The sequence below is a fragment of the Antedon mediterranea genome, chromosome 3 (genome assembly GCF_964355755.1).
Source record: "Antedon mediterranea chromosome 3, ecAntMedi1.1, whole genome shotgun sequence".
NCBI classification, from domain to species: Eukaryota; Metazoa; Echinodermata; class Crinoidea; order Comatulida; family Antedonidae; genus Antedon; species Antedon mediterranea.
Genome location: NC_092672.1, coordinates 1326104 through 1351503, shown reverse-complemented (window position 1 = coordinate 1351503; position 25400 = coordinate 1326104). Strand labels below are relative to the sequence as shown.

Genomic DNA, 25400 nt, shown 5'->3' with positions numbered 1-25400 from the left:
TTTATGTTGAAATCACCCTACATTGAAGATACTGATGTTTTAAAAAAGTGATATAGAATGTTCGTGTGGTTGAAAACAATAATTCGGTATTGTATCTCTCTCCGACACTTTAAAATCTTGAGCAATGTATTTTAAATGCCGGCTGACCATCTATAGCACTTTGTTCAGAGCCGAAATCAACGAAAATAGTGTGTGTGTAGAGACCTACATATTTTCAAAAGAACGTACATAAAGATTTTAGACATTTCCTTTCTGGATAAATATACTCATTATAGAAAAAACTACTACTTTACTGGAACTTCTAGTCATTATAATAAGTATAGAATAAATCAACTAAAGTTAAACAAACACAAAACACAGTTTGGCAAGTTACTTCTTAAGCCCATATATGGACATGATAACGTCATATCACTACCATATTTGAGCATATCACTACCATATTTGAGCATATAACTACCATATTTGAGCATATCACTACCATATTTGAGCATATCACTACCATATTTGGGCATATCACTACCATATTTGAGCATATCACTACCATATTTGAGCATATCACTACCATATTTGAGCATATCACTACCATATTTGAGCATATCACTACCATATTTGGGCATATCACTACCATATTTGAGCATATCACTACCATATTTGAGCATATCACCACCATATTTGAGCATATCACTACCATATTTGAGCATATCACTACCATATTTGGGCATATCACTACCATATTTGAGCATATCACTACCATATTTGAGCATATCACTACCATATTTGAGCATATCACTACCATATTTGGGCATATCACTACCATATTTAAGCATATCACTACCATATTTGAGCATATCACTACCATATTTGAGCATATCACTACCATATTTGGACATATCACCACCATGTTTGAGCATATCTCTACCATATTTAGGCATATCACTACCACATTTGGGCATATCACTACCATATTTCAGCACATGACACTTTTTTTGGCAAACTAGTTTAATAGTGTGGACAGAGCCTTACGATAACAAACGTAATTTAACTAAATAAGAATTATATTCAAATGTATTTGTAAATTTTGTTTTCAATTTTTTCGGAACAATACATCTTTATTGATTATTCATAGATTCCTGAATGTTACAACTAAGCTACCATGAAATATTGATGTTTTAATTAATATAGCATTGTTATGTTATATGCCTTAATTAATCTGAGGCTAAATTTAATTTTATCATTATTTGTACGCACTACGCGCTAATGTGTTATCCATTAAAGATATAATTGTATTACATTATAGCAGCAGAGTACGGTAATACATTTAAACAATTAGCCGTAATGTTTATCAAGATCATTATTTTGGAGAAAAATTACAATAACTCTTTCGCTTTAGAATAGGCCTACACTATATTTTAAATATTTCGACGTAATCAGTTAGTTTAATGATTTTAATAATTTTTATACATAAATTATTATTTCTTGATTATAGCCGTTCTAAAACATGATTACGATAGAAGAACAATTTGTCCCCTTGGCTGTAAGTAAAGCTCGCCAACATACAGTGTGGTACGCTCTATCTGCGCGCGTACATCCTAACGCGGATCATGCGTAGAATAACTCAATAGGTGCGCGCGTAGCTGCGGCCACGTGGAATTTTGTGAATTTGAGATGATCGGTAATAGGTTTCAGTTAAGATAACCTCACTTTCAATTTGTCATTTTATTTGCAGAAAATGAATACTGACAAGATCTAACAAACTCTTGCGTTATGCCCAAAGTCTTTTCGATCTCATCTTACCTGTAATTTGCTGATTTCAGGCTTCCTAACATCGTCACATTCTGACCCACATTAAACAGAATGTTCGTACAATGTCATGTGGAACTTTGACAACAAATTTTGGATTTGTCTCATAGAATAAGATTATACAAGTGTTCGTGTCATAATAAACCACAACAGGGTTTTAAGCCCTGTCTACACTATTAAACTTAATGTAACAAAAAATATAATGTGCCCATACATGATGATGTCATATCACTATACCATATTTCGGCATATCACTACCATATATGGGCACGATCACACTTTTTTTGTCAAACTGGTTTGATAGTGTAGACAGAGCTGTATAAACTATGTTGTGTACGTTGGAAGAGTCGTTAAGATATTCATTTTTATTGGAAAAAAAATTATCCAATATCTTTGTAATCACATGATGTTAATCGCCTTACAATAACAGTTCTGTAGATTTTTGTTTTCTAAAGAAAGAATGAATTTAATTTGGAACTGAAAATAAAACTAGTAAATTGCATTGAATCCCGAAAGATATGTATACGAGGTAAGATTATCATATGTGCCTCTGATTATCATTAGAAACGAGTTACTACTTTTATTTGCTTCTGATTGGCCAAATGTGTTGAATGTTTCCGATGTTAAGTTAGTATGGAATCATTTTATTAAGTTTCTCCCTGAAGCGGTTGTTGATGCAACATGCTTCCAAAAACCACCGAGATTAAGCACTTTACGTCACAGCTCATTAACATATTTGACTAAAGTCGCAAAGCTTACATTGCACTAGTTGTAGTTGTAAATTATGCAAACTTTCAATTACAACAACAACATTTATTTAGTTTTCAGTTTTATTCTCCATTTTCAATACCAATGACACTGGAACTTCATCTATATAACTTTATAGCAAAAAGAACAACAAAATAGGTGTCAATGAAGGGAGAGGCTATCAATTACATAAATGACTTGTTTATAATTCTAGCCTGTATACATAACCATAGAACAGTAGAAATGAAATTTAAGAAATAAGAAAATCCAAGAAATATAATTATATATAACTGCTGCTGTAAAACACACAGTGAAATGGTATCGTCTCATAACAGATAACACTAACAACTAAAAAAAATAAAAAAAAAAGAAAACATATTTGTAAAATATATTTTACGAACAAATGATGTTGACAGAAAGTTGTATAGGATTTTGGTTTGCCACCTGCTTAGTAGAACATTAGGTAAACATAGTTGTCTGATTTCTATCCTCGTTAACTTTGACGGATTACGTGACATATCCTATTATTTTCATGTTTTAAAACATACATCAATTTTAATTCGCCAAAATTATCAAGGGATACATTACATCAGAAATAAAATACAATTTATTATTCACATGTACCCAATGAAACACGTCAGGTGTTTTTTTTTTTGCCACGTTTTAATTTTCCTCAAGCTTGGGTGTCGATGTAAAACAAAAATATTAGCTCAAAATGTGACGTCATCGAGTTGGCGCGAACTCTGTATTGTCGTCATCGTAGTTGTAACCCGTATGTTGTTTTAAAATATTTGAGTGAAGTATAACTTTGAACCGAAGAAAACGAAGAAAGCGAATTGTTTGTGTTAAGTTTAATACAAAGCTGTCAATAAAAACAGACATTCTTGACTTTCGATCCGTTAAGAGTGATCGATGATTTCGTTAAATTAACAATTCACCATCACCTGCTGCTATAGTTTCTAGCATCATAGGTTTTTCATTATAATATCAAGTATAGTGTCAACAGTAGCGTATTGAATCAAGTTTTTTCGCCGGCCACGAGGTGCCTGTTTTATTCGCGCGTGTTCTAATGTCAGTGAACTTCATAATGTCATGATTGTGAGAAATTAAAGCACAATAATTTTGAACCAAATGGCTTCCATGTTATGTTGCAGAGTCTCTCATGACAGAATGGCTTCCATGTTATGTTTCAGTAGTCTATCATGTCAGAAACGCAATCATATCCGTTGACGTCATATCCCACGTGAACAAGTATATGCGCGCTCGACACAAAGAAATATTTTTAGACTTAAAATATTGTGTACGAACTGAAAAGCTTTTGTTACAATGTAAGACTTCTAGAAAACTAACCGTCACGCAATGTATTCTATTATTTGTGTGTATAACCATTAGCCAAATGATTTTTCTTTTGTCCCCTTTTTCTTTTTATATACTCTAAATCCGTTTTACTCTACCAATAGAGAAATTATACCGTACTGTATTATCCAAAATCTGACTAAAAAAAATGTCTACAAAAATTCGGTTTAAGTAAAAATGATAGTATAGATGTTTGTATAACATAATGCACTTTTTGTCAAAACAAAAACAACTTTATAAGATTATTTTAATAATATTAAAATATTCTTATATTATAGTAAAAGGATTTGTATACAGAAATTGTCGGGATTAAGTTATATTATACAAAATGGTCAGAAGTTTATCGACATTTGTTTTATTTACAATTGATACACGCATCATCTTTAGGAGTTAAGTGATATAGAACATGGTTCAATCGTAAAGCTTGAATTTAATTTTTTTGGTGGAACCATTAATTTAAAGAAAATGATGAAGCCCAGCTGTATAAATGTGACCAACCCATATGTGACAATACTCAAATGAGGTTCTGCACCGTATAGGAAGATGATGATAATTTCACTTTGTTGTTTTTAAAGGAAAAAATGTTAAATTAGTTATTAAGATATTTTCGAAGAGAATAGCACATTGGCATAGGTTAGTCAGATACCCTAAGACCTACATTATTTAGCTTACCAGCAACTAGCAATTATTGATTCATGTATGTAAATGCTGTTGACGTAGCAGGAAAATATAAATAAGGACTAACTCATTACATGACACGAGTAATCCTGTAAACAAAATGTCGCTATTTCATACTACTAAGCCAAAATAAACAATACAGATCCTGTGATAAATTTTAAGGATTGAACATACTATTTTACTGGGTGTGATTACGATAAACTGTATAGTAGGCCTACTAATATGCGTTCACCTAGTTCTGCAGCTGTCACTAAATAGTATCTAACTGACGATCGAAAGTCAGTTAGATCTACTGTAGGTGGTGTATTAAATACGTCTAATAGATGTTATCTCTGTTAAAATGACCACACTAATTCCATAGTAGTACTTTTATTCTTTATATAATTGGTGTAGTATCATAATATGATACTACACCAATTATATATATATATATATATATATATATATATATATATTATCCAATCTGCAGACAGTACTGTTTCGATCTTATCAGATCTCGTCAGAGCAGCTCAGGTTTCGATATTATATATGAAGGGCTAGTGTTGCCCGAAAGCTAATTTTTCTGTCTGTTTTACTTTATCGTTTTGATTTAGCTTTTCGCTTTTTTTGTATCTCTATTGAGATCCAGCCACTGATTGGTTGTGATCTTCCATGAACTTAGTAGCTCATATTTAAACCTTTTCAAATAATATTTTATTATTTTAGTGTTTATAAAGATGATCATTATCTAGTGTCCTATAATCAAGGAACCAGTCCGATGGATGACCTTGCTGTACAATAAAAAACGATATACGCGGCTTTGGATGAAAAAGAAAAACAAACGATAATAATCAAAATTGCTTGTGAGAGCAATCTCGACGATTCTTTTTTTTTAAATCATTTTACTTAAGAAATTCACCGAAACACTCAAGCCCACAAACAGTGATAGAGGACTGCTTTAGTTGACATTTTGTGATGCTGCTACAGCACAGTGGACAGTGTGTTAGTTCTTGGTGATTGTTCATCGGCAGCCACCGACTCAGCTAGAAATGTAGCAGCAACAAGGATTAAAACAACACGGATGTTTTCATATCAACTTTTTTTCAATTAGTGCAAGCTAGTGATGAGTCTTTCAACTTATTAACATATGTAATACCATGAATCTATTCTGGTAATTATGTAAAACCTCTAAAAGAAGCCCACGAAGAAGCTTTTTCTTTTTCGTAAAGAAGCCCATCTAGAAAAGAACCTACCGAGAGAGTCATTAATAAAGAGGCCCATGTGCTTGTTTAGGTTGTACGGTATTAAATACTTCTAATAATAATGTAATAATCTGATTTCTTTCTTTATTCATCCAAAAAATAAATAAACATAACATTAAAATATAAAACATTAAAATAATTGGATAAAAAGGAAGAAGAGAAAAGGCAACTTCATGCCTATCTAGCTCTACTCCCTGTTTAACTAAAACATTTCAATTTTATTCAAATCAAACAAATCATATAGTAATTAAAATTACTAATAAATAATAGTAATAATAATATGACGTTATCCAAATTCCTTCACTTGCACTGATGAAGGGCTAGTGTTGCCCGAAAGCTCTGCTAACTTTTCTGGCTGTTTACTTTATCGTTTTGATTTAGCTTTTCGCTTTTTATTTTTGTATCTCCATTGAGATCCAGCCACTGATACCCACAGCATTGTCATTTTTTTCAGTAATTTGCCTTTGGATTTATATATACATACATACACACATACACCATTCCGTTTCAATTGTATATACATACATATACACACATGTATATTAATGCCATACATTTACTCATACATTTTATGACTCCAACAGGAGTTCTATGACTTTGGTTTTAAAATGTTTCCTATATTTAATTTCCCGGACTTGTATTGGTATTTCGTTCCATATTTTCGTGCCTATACAGGTAATGGAAAATTGGCCGGATGTACTATTTGCCTTATGCTGGTATAGATTTCCCTTACATTTTTGTCTAGTTTCATGTGAATGGGTGATAAGTGTTACATATTCGTTTAGATCATGAGGCAATTTATCGTTATTAGTAATAATGTGTGAAACACAAATAGAAAGCAACGCCTTTATTTGATTCAAACTAGAAGTATGCATCTTGCCTCACGGACCCAATTACAAACCCTTTAATATAACAAGAATAAGTAAGCCAGATGTCAATATGCAATAAATATAGATACAAAGATATTTTACAAAATAATTATCAGTGCATCTTCACATACGATAATATTTGCCTTTCAATGCCATAGGAAACTTTGGTAATACAGCATCACATGTGCATCACATGTTAGGTTAATTTAAAGGTTAGTGTATGATCTAGGATACTTTCGGTGATACATGTGAAACACATGTGATGCTGTAAGAGAATTTTCCTATGACACTAAAGAAATATTGATACCGATAAAAGTTACAATGTTTAGAATAGACCACGGGGATTTTCTACCAAATTTGATTCAATTGTGAACAGTTTAGAAAGTAAATAGTCACGTATCAGTAAACGAAGCTTAGAAATACTATCGATTTAAATGTTTATAATTATTATTTACAAACACCGGGGGTTGTGCACTATAATAATCAGGAGGGTTATTATTTGATTGAATTTCGGTTCAGTACGTTAACATGCAGAAGAGTTGAAATGGTACAAACAAAGCCTAAAATAACAATGTACAATATCTGTAAAAGTATCACATGTGAAAGAACGTAAACATCTTAAGGCAAAATACCAAAAATAGCGTTTACAATAATCATATGTCGGTTGAACGGAAGGTTTTTATAAAGTTCATGCGCAGCACTACCTGAAACACTGTATCCTGAAGTGTGAAAATAAAACAACTCATGCTGGGAAAAGTTGTGTGTGTGTGTGTACTTTTAAAAACTATGGCTTTCCCTTACATGCAAATTGGTGATGGCATTATACTCCCCTTGCTATGTCATCATCCATCGCGTCGTGACTTGTCAAACTTGCGTGTCTGCGCGCTTACGTACACACACTTGCGCTGCGCGCGTCCTAAAGATAAATGAATCATCATCCATTACGTCTCGTGATTGGTCGAACTTGCATTTGCGCTAAAACAGCGCTGCGTCCTAGGTAACCAAGCTTTAAGCTTGGTTACCTAGGACGCAAGCTTTAAGCTTGGTTACATAGGACGCACTTGGCTTAACACGGATTAAACGCAAACAACGCGTGACTGTTGATAAGAGATAACTATCTTCTGTATTGGGCTTCACCCATTAATCTCATTAATCAACTAATTGCAGGACGTGGATATTAACAAAACTCTAAACAATGAGCTAATTAGCAATCTTAATAAAAATGCTAAGGACCAGAATGATGACTACGCGCCTACAATCCCATAATTGGTATTAGCGAATCCATCCTTCGCTCCTACTTAAGGCATTGAACATAATCATGACGTCACTACTTGATCATCACCGTATTAATTCAATAATCAGTTCTTTTTTTCAAAAGCTAATGAATAAATAAGGCCAGTGTATATTAGTGGTTTTTTTCAATAGATATTCAACTGTGATTAGGTGGGCGGTAGGCTTGTCTGTTCCAGACGTTGAATAGGGCTAATTAGGTTTGCACAATAGAAAGTGGTTTCGCTTATATTAGGACTTGTGAAGCAAGCGAGCAGCAGACGACGGGCACTGCCAGCAGACGACAGACATTCGTTTTATTTTTCATCCAAATTCAAGCGGGAAACATCGAGGCAACTAAACTAAGAGCATTGAATTCTCTCTTCATTTTTATAGTTTCTTTTTATCAACATGTCGCAGGTATTGGCTGGTACCCTATTGCCATTATTACTACTCGTATCATGTATCTACGCCAGGAGCATCAGTCCTTACGAAAAACAACAAGTTTACGACATTTTACAGGTACGTGAAATACTTTTTGAAATTATTTTATCAAATTGTTTAATGTTTTTGTCTTTACTAACTACACATTTAGATTCATATTGTTCATTCATTCGTTCGTTCATTGTATTGCCAATAAATTAGTAGGTAACATCAACTTTTAAAATGACAATATGAGGTTAAAGAAAAAGATTGCTCTTGTCAAGTTGTAACCTAAATGTCTAATTTCTTGCATATTATGTATAATAAGTATAATAAGCTCAGTATAAATTTGTTTTATTTTAAAAATTTTACACTTGTTATACATCATTGTCTCGTCTGCCCAATTATTGGATACATTACGTCTGTTGCAACAAATTTACAAAAAGTTTCTATATTGAACATTGAATATATCAATGAATCACCCTTAAATCAATCATGAATTACCTATTATGAGTGCAATATTTGGGTTTGGTATTGAATTAATTAGTAGAAAATGTAGGCCTAATGTTTAACATAGATACGCACATCTGGGAATAGGGAAGTGATAGTAACGTTATACAAGGAACCATAACATGAGAGACCATAGTAATTTAGATGGAAAACATAATTACTGCAGTAAGCACACCCTAGTGAGTTGGTGTCTACAGATATCATAACGTTATTGCTGCTAGTCGTGGTAAAATGAGAATTAAAGGTCTCATCACACCTGCTCCGTTCAGGATCCGGCTCCAGTGACGTGCAGGCTTCACGTCAGATTGTGCGAGAGTTTTTTTTATCGTTTTCACGACGCGCCACGCGGATGCGCGCATGTCGAGTAAAAAGATTGGTTCATAGCCGGCCACGCGCGCATGAAAACATCGAAATGCGATGTTATTTGTCTGAACTGGACTGATTGATTGAAATTTATATTTATACTGGGTAACCTCTTCAGTCAAAGACTGGTCTCCCAGAGGGCCCAGTTGGTGATCAGTGGCTGTGATGTACTAATACACCGGGGTAACCCCCTACTCGTCTCGAAAGATGTACTAGGTTCTTTTAAAGTGCACACGAGCTAGATGTGTACACTGGACCTACGGTTTATAGTCCTTATCCGAGAAGACTCGTTCTACCACCAGAACCATGGAGTGAGTGAGCCTCGAACCCCTGCCGATATTATGGCTACGTAATTACGGTTCCACTGTCTTAACCGCTCGGTCACTCACTCACCCTTACCGGACCCGACCAGGTGTGGTGGAAAAACGCTTTAAAGAATTTTGAATATCTATACGTTACCGTAGCCTATATCAACACAGATTTCAACGTATTTCTAATAGATGCTAACATAGATTTTGTAGACTTCATTATGCATGATTCGTTTATCCAGATTTAACGATATTTTATAAATATTTTTTTAGCTTCAGTAACATTGATTTCTTTTGTACAGTCGTATCATTTAATTTTTTTTTTCCATTCCTGGTATTAGGCCTACAGACACAGCTTTGTCGAAAAAAATATTATTATGTACGCTAGTTTAGGTTACCAAATCGTTGTGTATAATATTGAAAGTCCTATAGAGTGTGCCTATTAGTAATATTTAATTTAATTTTTGGTAAAAAATTATTAGATATTTATCTTACATAAATCAATAATTTTATATTTTCCAGTACAAAAACGTAGCAAAAATGTATAGCAACTTATGTTTTATATCGCTAACACAGTCAGGCACCCGTGCATTAAAATGATAAAAATGGTAATTTTTTTAAAATAAAAAGATCATTGCGTGTCTTTATTGATATACGTGTCTAACAAGACAAGAATAATGATTTTATTTTTGAATATATTTAATAGTATGATCTTCAGATCGCCGTGTCTTGTTGCGTTCATTCAGTGATATCCTGTAGTTATTCTTTGTTATACGCGCGCGTTATTATTGCGCGTTTTTCGCGACGCGACGTGACTAAGGATAATGAGCAATAACGTTGAATACGGTCGCTTTATGATCGTCAGACCGTGTCCTGTTGTAAGATAAAACCTCCGACTTAAATATCTAACTTACCTTATAAAAACCCTGTGTAATGTAAATCTTTGTAATGGATATGAAATTAATTCAGATTGCCGCGTTAAGCTGCCTGCTTTTTATGTAAATAAATCAGCCAGACTACATACAAGTAAAATAATACGTGAAGATAGCTTTTGACACTCGAGATGTGTACCCATCAATATATATACAATATACATACATTTTAAAATGGTAAAACTATGCTAAAAGAAAAGAAAAGTAGTTCGATATGATCAAAATACAGAAATCGCTATCGATCAAGATGAAATTTAAAATGAATTTTATTTATTTAAATTTCATTTAGCAATCAAAGAATCAATTTAGAATTGAATAGATTGTATTAATACGATGAGGATGCCGGGACCATTGACATTCGGCATAGGTATAATAGTGAGATGTATCCGACAAACATACAAAGTACTGTAATCAATGTGTGGTGGCTGTACCACTTTGAAAGCATCTTAAATTACCATGTAATGTAAGATACTAAGATAGCCAACAGCAAGATCAAAAGTGGTTTTATTTGTGTCAAGACATTTTAAAGACATAATTAAATTGCAAACTATACCTAATAACGGGAAGACGTATTATACAAACATTTAAATCGTAATGTATGGAACGGAAAAAGTGCAACAAATCTAACACTTTGGATCCGCGGCGATTATTGTTTTGTATAACTTGTTCATAGAAATACTAGGTTGTATTCACACTGAATGCCACGGACGAAAAATAAAGAAAAAAATAAAGACTGAATTATAAAATGTTAGGCACACTTTATGATGGCATTCAGGCACAACGCAACGTAGTATGGAGTATACGTGTAAGCATATGAAGTATACGTGTAAGCATAACGCGCAAAATAACCCATAACGTGAACAGTACATATTATAAATCAAACCAAACGAAAGGAATGATTATTGGGAAACAGTAAAAGAATGTTTATTGCTGCTAATTTCCAAGAATAATGTGTCATGTATTTTTTCACTCGCTTTAAGGCGTCGTTTAATCCTTCTTGTTCTGCTTCAGTATTTGTTATTTTATCATTGTAGTTTGTATAGTGATAAATCGTCATTTTAAACTCGTGTTGACCGTTTAATAGGCAATTAAGGCCCCATGCCATTGACCAACGATGGATAATATGTACTAATTGAACGTATCTCAGGACGCCAATGTATTATGCGTTATTTAACAGGTTTGTGTTGACACATTCAGTAGATGTTTCTCGTGCATAGAATAAAGCTCCTTTCACATCGCATCAGGTGCCATAAAAAAAATACCATTGAAAATGTGTTCAGTGATAAAGCATAGGATCGTTCACACCAAATTCATACGATTTGAATTCCTACCTGATTCGGACTCCGAACTCGGTGCGATGGTTCAAGAAGCCATTTATTTGCTGATATCGTACGATTTTTTTATTTTGACCAATCAATAGTAAGCATGAATGACTTCGCTTTACAACGGATAACCAAATCCGTGCTAGATGTGAAAACTTTGCTTTATTTTTTTTGGATTTTGCCCCCACTCTTTTAGTTTAATCAAATTAATTTATTTGTTAATTTATTATTATGGACTTTAAGAGAAAACAGTTTACTTTGATTGATTGATTGATTGATTGATTGAACTGTCCTATATGGTTCAGATTTGTATCAATACAATACCATTATTATGGTATGGTAGCAATTATTTATCGATACAATCAAAGAAGAACCCATTGTTCCATTTAGCAATACAATAATAATGAAACAAATAAAGAAAATAAACACTTTGAATAATATGTTGTGTCAGGCCAAACGAAGACATTACTGCAGACAAAGATGTCTTGTAAATCAGTGTTAATAATATTACAAAATGACTGCAGTATTTTTGTTACTCTAATAACTGTAATCAATAACACGACGGACAATAGATGTTTTTCTGGCTTTAATCAGCGTCATTACGAAGATTATACCCGATTTGTGAAATATTAATTACAATTTCAATGACCCGTACCATAAAAATTAATTGAAATAATTGAAATGATAGGTAATTAGAAACGGCTAATAACAACAATTATTTACAAATTATTATCATGTTGCAATCAGATAGAACATCTATGTCGGTCCAGTCGAAAGGGCTCGAACATTTTGATACCGAGTATTATCATTTTTTTCACTGATTATTTTGTTAGTCTACACCTATTACCCAAAATGCAACGTGTTATTGAAATTAAATGTATAATGTAGACGTGCTTAAGTGTTCCTAAGAAGACACTCTGGGAGAGACAAGTGTGGAAAGAGAAATATATAGTTATGATTGTCTTGCATGCTCTCTATGGATGCGAGTGGAGGACAAAAAGGTAACCATGAGTGACAGCAGTAAGTGAGGCAGGAATAGAGTTAATATTGTGGAGAGGGAGAGACTACATTCTATATGAAGCAGCTAAAGCTAAGATATAAACTATATACATACACTACGCGAATGTCTTTCTGCGCATTGCTCACATGTTTCTGAGCATGCGTATAAGACTTTACTGGACAGTTGCGTAGTCGAGTGACACGTCGTGAAAATCTGCTAACGTGATAGAAATTGTTAACCTCAATAATAAAACGCATTCAATACATTGTCATTTATTCTAATTTCCGTAATATATTATAATTATTAAAATACCTTAACGTCAGTTACCAAATCCGTTCGAAATGTGTGTGCGGTTTAATGCCAGAGGCTTGCCGAATTCAAAGAGCATGTCATGAACATACAGACATGGATTTGTGTTGGCATTCATTGTGATCTTATTAAAGTAACTTATTATGCATGTTAAGATTAAATTAAAGTAGACCTACCAATTGCATGTGACAAGTGGAAATATTACAACAGACAAAGGATAAAACGATTATTATATTGAAGAGCAGCAATCAACAGCAATTGTGGCTTGTATGGATTGAGTAGTTTTGGCGCACTTGTCTTGCCATAGTGGCCTAATTTTTTATTTATATTTTATTTTATTTCGGTATAAAAATACAAAAAGCAGCAAAAGCTGAAAGCACCGTATGAACACACTACAATTATAAGGCAGCACACACAAAGGAAATCAATACAATATTAAGTAATAACAAAAACCATATAAAAAAAATTTGTAAAACTCTATATGCACAAAAAGTGCTAAAATAGAATTAACTACTCTTCCTATCACATGTAGCTTGCTTATAACTGTTTTTATAACTTTCGATGTAAAAACAACTTTCTTGTGACATTGAACACATTTTTAATTTAAAAAGAGTAATATAAATTTATAAACTATTATTACAAATTGTCAAAAATATTAATACAATATTTCCATGTATGTTTACGTACTGAATGTAATTTACAACAATGAATACCAAAAAGCTTCACTTTGATCAAGGAACAAAGGAAAGAGATCCATCCTATGACAATGGTTGTAACATGTTTCAAACTAGTTATTTAATGTTATGTTCTCCGTTCCGTACGTGGACACACTTTGTCATTTGTTGCATCTTATCTTTGGAACAAACTCCTCCTTTCGTCAAACTTTCTCCCACGTTTGGTTTGTTTAATTTAAACACTCTTTATGCAGACATTTTTAGGATACTAATGCGCAATGATCTTTGTTTTGAAAAAAAAAGTTTAATATTTGTAATAAAGCTGTATAACGCGGTACATCGTTTATATCACCACAAGCTATAATTTTAATTTTAGAAATTATTAAATTAATTTGAAAAATTATCAGATTAATTCGATGCTACAAACCAAATGGAGGTTTGGTTTCACGCAGGCGGGTGCAAACACAATGATTGGAATGGCATGTTGTTACGTTGCGTAGGTTGCGTTACGTTGTGTCGCTAGTGAGAACCACGCTTAAAACTTGGTTCCCACTAGAACGTAACGCAAGGACGTAAACGCAACGCAAACGTTTTAACCAATGACAAGCGAAGTTATAGACAGTTGGCAATCACAAGCGAATAAGCCATCGCTTGTGATTGGTCAATTCACTTGCGTTGCGTTACGTCCTTGTGTTGCGTCGCTAGTGAGGACCACGCTTAAGGGGCCTATGTAGATTCGAAATATAGAAAAAAACAAGAAAATCTATTTTGAGTTGATTAAACTTTTACTCATATTGTTCGACTTTCACAACATATGTTTTAGCAACCACATTAATAATTGATAGCATAATGGTTTAAAACAATTTCCCACCTCCTCTAAAGACACGTGTATTTGCGTAATTTGTTACATTTACACTATTTTAAGGATAAATGAATATATTGGCACTGTTGCTCACAGCCGTATAAAATGTATTGACATAAGCACAGTGTTATTCTCCCGTGGGCTGGGTTAATGCATTGTATCACGTTTATTGAGCATTAAGTCTTTTTTTTTTGAAAAATAAATGTGTACTTTAAAGTTTGATGAAATAACTTAGAATCTAAATAATCTTTGAATAATTGAAGTGTTCGCAATAAGTCATCACATTTTTTATCTTAATAAGTAATCGGTTATGAATAAATGAGATGTTTTTTTATCAAATAACTTCCTTGGATCCTAATTTATATATAAGTTTAAAAAAAAGAAAGTTTACTCCTAAATTTAGTTTTTTTCAAGAGTATTGTTTTTGTTAAGAGTATTGTTTTTGTTAAGAGTATTGTTCAGTTGGTTGTACAGTTTCATACTGTCAAATAACGTTTACCATCTTAAGCTCTCTCTACACAAACGAATCCCTGGCAGAATTTTAATGAAAACGTTTTCGATTTTAAAACTTATTCTGTAATTTCTCTATTTAAAGATTACCTGCTTTTTTTTGTCTGCTGACTAAGAAACTTTCTTACTTGTCTCAATTATTACATAGGTGCTATACGTGTGTTGTGGGTGATCCTGGTTACTATCGCTTGACATGAAACATTCCTGCAGTCTCTAGACATGATACTGTGTAAGAATCTGCTGCATAACCGATTAATATAATCGATTCACCAAACTACACTACTTTATATGCGCATTGATTCATGTTATTATATCATTGTACTGTTAATAATCACAGTAGGCCTTATCACTCCGCCAAATGTGAGGTATGGATGTCAAAGTTGATCAATCTTTGCTTGGTGGTCTGTCGTTTCTAATTTGTCAACAACTTGTGTCCGCGTTGACAAAACGTTAAATTGTGTTTGATTTGATTTTATAACTTACAGTAAATCAAACTTACATTCAAAGTCAAGTACTTAATTCTAAAATATTGATATATTCTGTAGTAGGATTAGGAAACGTTGTCTTTCCTGCATGTACAAATATTCTAGTCTTATATTAAGAAAGAAATAAGAAAACACAAATACACACAAGACTATATAAATCGGGATCGTTTATTGGCTTTTTCAAATTGTCGCGCGTGTTCATGCTATATTAGGCGCAGTTTAAGATCACGCGCAACGAACGTTGACCAATCACAGTCAACGGATTGGATTAGCCGTGATAGGATTTTGTACGCACGGACGCATCAATAGGCCTACTTATCCACACGTATATATGTGCGCGTCTGAATAGATTTTTTGAAGATTTGTATTTACTAGAAAATTGATAAACTACAAACAATCATAAGAAACAAACAAAAAAATGTTGTATTTTGTTCCAAAATATACAAAGGTAAATGGTTTGGATGACAAAAGTCATTGTATTGTATCCGATTTGCAGTACTACTAGTTGCAAACAGTGATTTTGAGTATTGGCTATTAATAATACAGCCATGTTCGTATTAAATCTTTCCACACGACATTATAAGAAGTCTATTTTATTACGTCGGTCCTTAAGAGGCCCTTGAAGCCAATTAATAATACTGCCCAATCACTTGAGATTTAAAGAGACACTCAAGTGCTGTTTGGAGGCAATGCATCACATACGCGTCATACAAAAACGTAAACAAAGATAGTCAAAAGGATGATCACGACGAACGAATTGACATTATCCTTACGAATGTACCATTTAAAGGATGATAACGACGAACGAATTGACATTATCCTTACGAATGTACCATTTAAACTAGAAGAAGCAAGTTGAAAGTAAGTACTGCTCAGTAGAACATGTTAAGGGGACACATTCGGCTCCCAACAAATTGTCCACGTGACGTAACGTAACGGTTTTAGCTTGATTCCCACTAGCGACGCTATACCTACGCAACATAATGCCCATCCAGCTAGCACTGTTGCGTCGTCGGTGTTTCAGTGGAAACCACGCCTTAGGCGCAACGCAATTGAGTTGACCAACCACAAGCGACAGTTCGAATTATCCATCACTTCGTATCCATAAAAACCCCTCACCTACATTTCTCCGCTAATGCACCCCAAGTTCGGAAATATATTTAGCAAAACTACACCCTAAATAGCCATTTGTATTAACGAAAGATTTTGAACAAATGAGGCCAGCAGCGCGGAACGCATTAACCAATCATCAATGCATTCTATAGCTCTGTCTACACTATCAAACTTTATGTGACAAAAAAAATGCGATGGGCCAATTATATGGACACGATGATGTCACATCACTACCATATTTGGACATATCACTACCATATTTGGGCATATAACTACCATACTTGGACACATCACACTTTTTGTCAAACTAGTGTAGTAGTGTAGACAGCTTTAAGCATCATCCTAAATGATTACCGCATCTCCACAAAAACAAAGGTCTATAATGTTAATATTGTTTAATGCTTAAGCATAATATCAGCGAGCCCAAACCAATGCGTCAGTAAAAGAACAATCGCATTAATATATTAATTACTAATATCAGTAATGTGTCCAATAATAATCAAAATAAATAATACGTGAATTTAAGTGATAGTTGTCTTAACGTGCTGCTTGTGCTTCCATTACTTTTAATGATTACCTAGGTAAATTAATAGAAAGCAGTCAATTAATCTCCCAATACTCAGGCTAATAATAAAAGCCACACTTGAGGTGTATCATAACGCGATCAGCTTTATATCGCTCACTGTAGAACCTGCTTACTTCAACGTACTGTGATAATGACGGCGGTACCACGGCATCACCATCAAGTGTTATGATTATTTGAATCATGAAATTTAATCGCGTTACAAACATTTGTTTGCGAGTAAAATTCGGGCACAGCTGTATTAGACAATTCATAGGTTAGTCTAAACAATGCGAGTAAACTTCGGGCACAGACGTAGTTTTACAATTTATAGGTTAGTGTGAACAGTGCGAGTAAAATTCTGGCACAGTAGTTCAGAAAAGGTTTATTATTTAGAATGGTCTGACATCAATATACGCACGCCCACAATTGAATAGAAGAATCCAAAAGAGACAAGTTTGTCAAACATTATCGAACAGTAAAGCAAGCATGTACGTGGGCACCAATGAATATTAACCCTCGAATTTTCCTCGAATAAAACACACAGAAACCTTTAATATAGAAATAATTGCCATTTTAATCCGTTTCAATTTTTTGAGCACAAAGTTGTTGAACCAATTTCCCCATGGTTGGACGGTACTTTAAAGTTTGACATAAATAAAGACATTCTTCTCCTAGGTTAATGCAATTATATATATTTCCTACACCTACGTGTGTAGAATAATACTGGCTATAACATCTACTACGTACGTGTTTTATTGTTTCCAATTGTGGGTAGTCATTGTCTGTATAGATTGCCTATAATTTTAATAAGTGGTCGTATCGCCTACGTGATTTAACTGCTGTTTATGATTTTACTTAAGACAAGAACAACAAAAAGTTTATATGAAACAAACTCACCACTGGTGATGCAACGCATTGTGTTACTGTCCGTAATTAATGAATTATTACACTGAAGGCGTGTTGTAGGCCTATATTAAAATTGCATTTTCGTTTTACCAATTACGTGATCTCAAACATTATTTTAAACTAATTACATTTTTTTTCAATGTTTATCCATTCCGAAAAAGGCACCGCCAATAGGAATCAACGCGCGCGTACGGAAAGATCATCATTTGCACGCGCGCGCACACTTATCAACGTGTGTACGCGCATATCAACTTTGTGTTTCTTTTTTTACCGACGGCTATGTTTGAAATCAATAATGACGAAAACATTTACGCAGGAAAATAAGATTGCATTAAGGAGTATGATAGGATAAACAAACAGTATTATTGTTGAATGTTATTCCAATAAGATTCTAGTGATTCCATTAGTAGTTGGCATAGAAATGTTTTCCTTTCTCTCATTCTCTTCAACTGTTTTTATAGGTTTGAATAATGTTATTTAGAAGTTCATATGTCATTTATGTAACATAAGAAAATAGTACAACATACGAATTGTAGGTTATTTTGCCTTGCTTAATTGACGTTGTGATTGACGTGGTATTATTTATCGAAATGCAATGCCACATATCCGTTGCAAATTGAATGATTCTAGCACAATGCCTTAGAGTTAAACAATATTTACGGAACTGAAAAGTCGTTTTGGTACAGTTTTATTTCCACATTCCATTAAAATTATCACAAAAAATGTGAATATGATGAGTGACTATAACAGTTACTCGGCCTGAGGACGAGAGCGAAAGTCAGATTCTTCTCACTGATGATTTCTGTATAATATTCAAACCGTAGCTTGTTACTCTTATCCCTACCATGCCAACTCCCACTCAAAGAATCAAATAACATACAACATAATATGAGCACGGTACAATCAAAATGTATTTCATTCGTTTCGCATACAAACCATGGCGACCTGTTCGCACACGTTAAACGACTCGGTCACTGTTGTGTTATTATTGGATGCAGAAATCCATCGTCAAACTTATATAGCTGGTGGTGCCACACACATGTTGTACCTTGCATGCGCTAAATTACAAAATAAAACAAAAATTAGTAATTAGTTTATTATAAACAAAAAAACTGTTAAACTTCCCAGTGAACTTAAAGCGTGGTTCCCACTAGCGACGCAACGCAAGGACGTAACGCAACGCAAGTGAATTGACCAATCACAAGCGATGGCTTATTCGCTTGTGATTGCTAACTGTCTATAACTTTGCTTGTCATTGGTTAAAACGCTTGCGTTGCGTTTACGTCCTTGCGTTACGTTCTAGTGGCAACCAAGCTTTAAAGTGTCATAAGTTATGTTGATGACGCGACCAACGACCATCGGCCCAGACCAATGGAATAACACCACCACTAAATCTCTTTCTACACTATCACACTTTATGTGACAACAAAATGTGATGTGCCCATATGGACATGATGATGTCATATCAATACCATATTGGGGTATATCACTACCATATTTGGGCACATCACACGTGTTTTGTCAAACTAGTTTGATAGTGTAGACTACGACCCATGTGCACGTTCACGAGTCCTACGAAACATCAAATTGAATGAGGCGTTGGCGTGCGTCGTTGGTGTCGATTTTCAAATTGACACTGGAAGGGACTAATAATAAAAATGATTATTATTATTATTCATACCGATGAATAATAACCAGCAGTGAGAATAGGATAAAAGCCCATTCTACACTCACTCCATAGAGAAAACTCTACGTCGTAAATTCGCTAAGAGTTGGTTTCGTTGAATAAATTTATAAAAATGAATTAATTAATATTGATATAAGTTGAACAGCAAGCAAGTGTGAAATTTGAAAAACAAGATAAGGTTTTTATTAGCAAATTAAAAATGAAATTACCTTGAGCATCTCAAGAGGAAACATTCATGATTAGAACATTAATTTATGAAAAGTGGCAATATCATTATTTATTTTTCTTATTTTCTTTTCATTATTTGAAAAACAACATTTAAATTTACGCAAAACCTCTAAATCATCTTCTGCAAATCGCAAATCAAATATTCAAAATAAAAATAGTCTGCAGTAGTTGCCATCCGCTACACAGGTATTCAAAATAAAATAGCCTGCATTGTCATTGTCATTGTCATTGTCATATAATAATAATTATTGTATGCAATTCAAATATGTCTATTGTGTGACAATTATAATACTGTATTACCAAGAAAGAATGAAATTAATTTATTAAATTGTAATTTTACTCTTCTATGATACTACTGAATATCATTTTAGAGAATTGGTCGAATATGTGTACCGGAAGTGATGAAATAAATATAAAATAAAATACAGTAATTGTTGTTTTTTTCATTACCTTTGTAACACTCCACAACATTGATTATATCGACACCGCTGTAACATTATACCCCATACATAATAGCCAATAGGCACGCGCGCGTAATAAAATGATGAATGATATTTTGTACTATATATAACACTTAGTTAATATCTTTTTATTGCCAATTTGTTTTACAGGAGTGCCTGCCAACGATGTTAATGGCTTTTAGCCCTATTTGTACAGAGATAATTGTGTAATATATCACTGTAAATTCCCACATGGTATTAAATTAAAATTTTAATAATATAGTGTTATATTATTAGTAAGATACATTATTTCAGTAGTGTAGAAGGTACTGCATGTTTACTCTGATGCATTGTATGCATACGAGTTGATGTAATGCTTGTTACATGATCCCTGGTCTTTCTACAGGCGTTTAGTGAACGTGGTAGCTTAAAGCATTGACTTAAGCGTAAGTTTCGTTTTGAGAAATAACTGTCGTTATATATCACCGATATAGGCAGGTATATAGAAAAAGTAATAACAATAGTTTTTATCTATTTACCTTGATGTGTTAAAAGTAATGTGTTTCTTTAGTGAATTAAAAGTTTTAAGCTCTCTGTAAATATCTGACATGATGTGTAAACATCGTAAAATAAATAAAAAAGGCTTTTAACTCACTAGAACTCAACATACATTAAAAACATTAAAACCATTTAATAATTAATATATCAAAAAAATATATATATCCATAAGTGATGAGCATAAACAAACACTAGAACCAATCAATCTTGGTCGACATTTTGATATTAAAATTGGTAATTTTGCTTGCAGCAATGTTAGGGCAGGTCTGTCTCATGTTACATTACTTAATTGTCAATAACAATAATAATAATATGTATTTAAAACCGGCAATGTATATATTTTTTTCTTTTCAATTATTTATTATTGTTCTCCTTAATAACAACCACCATATTAAAAAAATTCATCTGGTTCCGAATATAATTAACTGAAAAAGTATGAGGCCATTCCAAACATTAGTTTGAAGAAGTCGACAGCATGTCAACGAAACGTCACTAAAGTATTTGTCTGTATTATTTGGTTCAACAAAAAAGTAATAATTTTCCAGTTAACAACCACCCTGCTCATGGATGTTTGTTTGTTTGTTTGTTTTATTAGTTTCTCCACACATTTTAAAATAAAAGAAAAAAATTACAAATTACAAATAAGATAGACACATAACTTAAACATTACAATAAACATAAAAAACATCAAAAATGTGCGGATGGACGTCAAAATAAGTTGCGGACAACTTTAAATCATGACCACCAGTTAAAAAGGGTTTAAAAGTAAAAAAGTAAAAAAAATAAATCACAGTACATAACAAACAAAAACAGGAAAATAAATAAATAATAATGTTCAGATTGGGCTCCACGTGTCTAACAACTATAACAATAACATCAATGAAATCAACTTTGTTTTTAATATTTTTTTTATTATTAAATGTTCACAGTTTTTACGCAAATGATTAACCAGGGGTTGGTTTGAAAAGCCATAGTAATCTTAGAGAGACGGTTTCTTTGACAATAATTGTTTTAACGAAATAAAAAGTAGTAGCTATGTAATTACGAATAATGTAATACCAAGGCTCTATTAGGTAAGCGCATAAGCTATCAATAAACTAGAAATTGGCATTATACTTGTATTAGGAATATTGTTGGTAAGACACCGTAAGCCTTGTTATGATATGGGTTTCTTCTTCATCATTTAAGCCAGTTTGGAAAATTGCAGTTCAACTTAAACCAATAGAAATGAAAGAGCGTTCAAGAAATAAATTAATATTTTCTAACAAAGTCTTAACAGTTTTTGGAAGTTGTTCTATCATAAGAAAAAAAGACATGGAATCTGACAGGATTTGGACCCAGGACCATGGGATTATTGGTAGCCCAGCTTCTAAACCACCACGTTACATTTCATTTATTTATTCAACAACAAATTTATCCGTGATTTCACAATCATTTAGTTAAAAGAAAAACCTGTTTTTCATTGTGGCCCTGTCTTGGATACGAAAAAAGTTTATGTTTAGTGCAAAGAAATGAGATCGATATGTAGCTTAAAGCTCTGTCCACACTATCAAACTTGATGTGACAAACAAAAAATGTGATGTGCCCATATATGAACACGATGACGTCATATCACTACCATGTTTTTTTATTCGTTTATGCCAAACTAGTTTGATTGAGAGCTTTAAAGAAAGTGATTGTTGGCGAATATTAAATGTCCATTTCTGCACCATGTACTTTATCTTTATTCTATTATATGTAAAAGCAGTCTCAGCAAATATAATTACTTATTTATAGGCTGACAACAAAAAACTTCTTAATTCAGACATTTTGGCTCAGTCTCTTTTAAATTGTATTATCTACAGTGTAATGTGGTTACATTTTACACATTTAAACACTTAGGCTAATGGACGACGTGAAAGAAAGAAAATCCACTTATATGTGAATATTAAAGGAAAGTTGATTAAGAAAGTGACAATTAATAGCTGAATCTCTTTAACCGAATTCGCCCTGTATCATAAGCTGAATTCCGTGATACAACTTCACGTTCGAAACAAATGTGAAGCCTGTACTATACCATCAAATTAACCTTCCATGATACAGGCATCACATGTGAAACACATAGGATGTTGTATTACGTTATTTTCCTGTGATATATGTACATATTATGTGGAGACAGCACTAAGAATCGGATGAGATAATTATGGTTGGCAAAATTGTTTTGTTTGTAGTTTCAGACAAGATGCTTAATGCATGTTGGTTTTTAACTTCAGATAAAAAAGGTTTAAATGTCAAAGGTTATGTAACTAAGTCTATCCAATGGATAAACGGCCAAACCCATGTTGTTGCTCTGAATAAAGTACAATATAAGGAACTTATCCACACGCACACGATTCTGCAGCTAAACACAATTTATACATTGTCTCCACATACCAACCTAGTGACAGTGATAACATGTATTAAAGACTCATATCTAGCTGACTGTCAACAGTCGGTTAGAATCTACCTAAAGACAGCTGCAGAATCGATTGAACATACATACATTTTATTTATTTGTTAAAGTAATACCGGTAAATTGGCGATAACACCATAGCTCGATAAACATTATTACGCGCGCGTTCAGACACGCTGATAATATAATATCAATTTTTGTACACAAAAGATTAACTGCTGTATTATGATGGTGTCACCGATATGTTTGGTTAAACTAATTTTTTAATTAATTTTAAATCTTTTTTCAGGATCCAGAAGGAAGAGAGTTAGTTTCCAATGAATTGGGAGAAGTATTGAAAAGTCGACTTTTCGACCTTGTTCGAAAACTGGCAACATCAGAATTAGAAACCCAAGAAAGGCCGGTTGATGACGAAACGCAAGATGTAGTGCAACAGTTGTTCCCGCATGAACCAATAATGGTCAGAAAATCTCCGCGTCCTTCTAATTGTATACCGGACTTCTGGAAAGGCAGGGGACGATGCAGAACCGGTCGAAGTGCAAGATTATAAACTGGTTTTTTTTTCTTAATTTACATAATATTAAATAAATTATTATACATCCAGCGTACGTTGAACACTACCAACATTTTTTGTACGCACTGTCACGTGATGCCTTGTAGAAGTTGACCACCAGTGATAGGTCGTTTCTGATCAGTATGGTTTAAGGTGTAAAGTCATTTTGAACAGGTTTTCTATCTCGAAAATGGAGTATAATTTGGAAAATTAAAATGCAAGATAAGTTGTTTAAACAATGAGTGTAAGGTAATTTGGTCTGATTTTGGATACTGTACTTCAGATATTAGCAACTTTTGACGTACCATTCGACTTCGCAGCTATCGAGCCGAAAAGTCATTCTGCGTACGCTTAGAAGTATATGAGCATGCGTGGAATGTCTGTTAGACTCAATAGCTGCGTGGCGTCCAGGTAGATATATATTATTATAAGAAGCATAATACAACTAGAGAATTTGATGAAAGTACTGTTTTTTGAATTCACCAAAAGTGCTACTTACGATGTCTAGCGTAATACGTGTTTACAATGGATAACACTCGTCAGTAATGTCACGCCATGCACTCTCAATTTGTTGAAGTTAGTAAAACAAGTTCTAGATTCTTCACACTTAATTAGTCTCTTGAGTTCTGCCTTAAAACATGAATAATATAAACAGTTTGTGTTAATTTGGGGTCATTAATGTACAAAATTAAACACATTTTGTTCGTTAACGAATTCGCTGTGTACAGTTTAGTTTTCAATAGTGAAAATTATTTAAACAAGATATTTTATTAATTAACAAGTAATAATTGTAAAATGACCTCATTTAAATATTGTTATATTTTCAAATGATTTTAAATATTAAAATTATATTATGTGCGAGATTTGAACAGTTTTGATTCGTTAGTTTTTTGTCTATTCTGTGATATTTTAGAGACCATACCGCTGGTTACTCTCGTGTGTATGTGCATTTTCGAGTAAACTTCGAGTAAATTACTTAACCTGTCACACGCTAAAAGTATCAGAAGTTTATTTACCAGTATAATTTGTGGCATTTATTATTAAAGAAAAGTTTTAAATGTTGTGTTTTTTTTCAACTTTCCTTGGTGTCCTATAGCGTAACTTGAAAACGTATCAAACGTAATTTAATAACGTATCAAACGTAATTTAATAACGTCTCAATCAAACATTCAGTGAAATGATTTAGTTATCCTTTTTTTACAATTTCTTTCCTTTATGTAAAATTTGATAGCAGAATTATAATGAAAGTTGGAAATAGAGA

The 25400-nt window shown here is 33.1% G+C and overlaps 1 protein-coding gene across 1 annotated transcript; it reads left to right on the top strand.

The window, feature by feature from the left end:
- Positions 1 to 8219: 8219 nt before the first annotated feature.
- Positions 8220 to 25166, top strand: LOC140043323 (uncharacterized). Its single transcript, XM_072087825.1, has 2 exons — positions 8220 to 8482; positions 23876 to 25166. Exons 1-2 carry the CDS (start codon positions 8372 to 8374, stop codon positions 24134 to 24136), a joined length of 372 nt encoding a protein of 123 aa, XP_071943926.1. The 5' UTR covers positions 8220 to 8371; the 3' UTR covers positions 24137 to 25166.
- Positions 25167 to 25400: the final 234 nt, after the last annotated feature.

Bases quoted from the DNA above. Each gene is read 5' to 3' on its own strand.
- LOC140043323 (XM_072087825.1), top strand. From the start codon at position 8,372: ATGTCGCAGGTATTGGCTGGTACCCTATTGCCATTATTACTACTCGTA. The intron at 8,483-23,875 runs GTACGTGAAATA...ATCTTTTTTCAG, and splicing joins AAGTTTACGACATTTTACAG to GATCCAGAAGGAAGAGAGTT.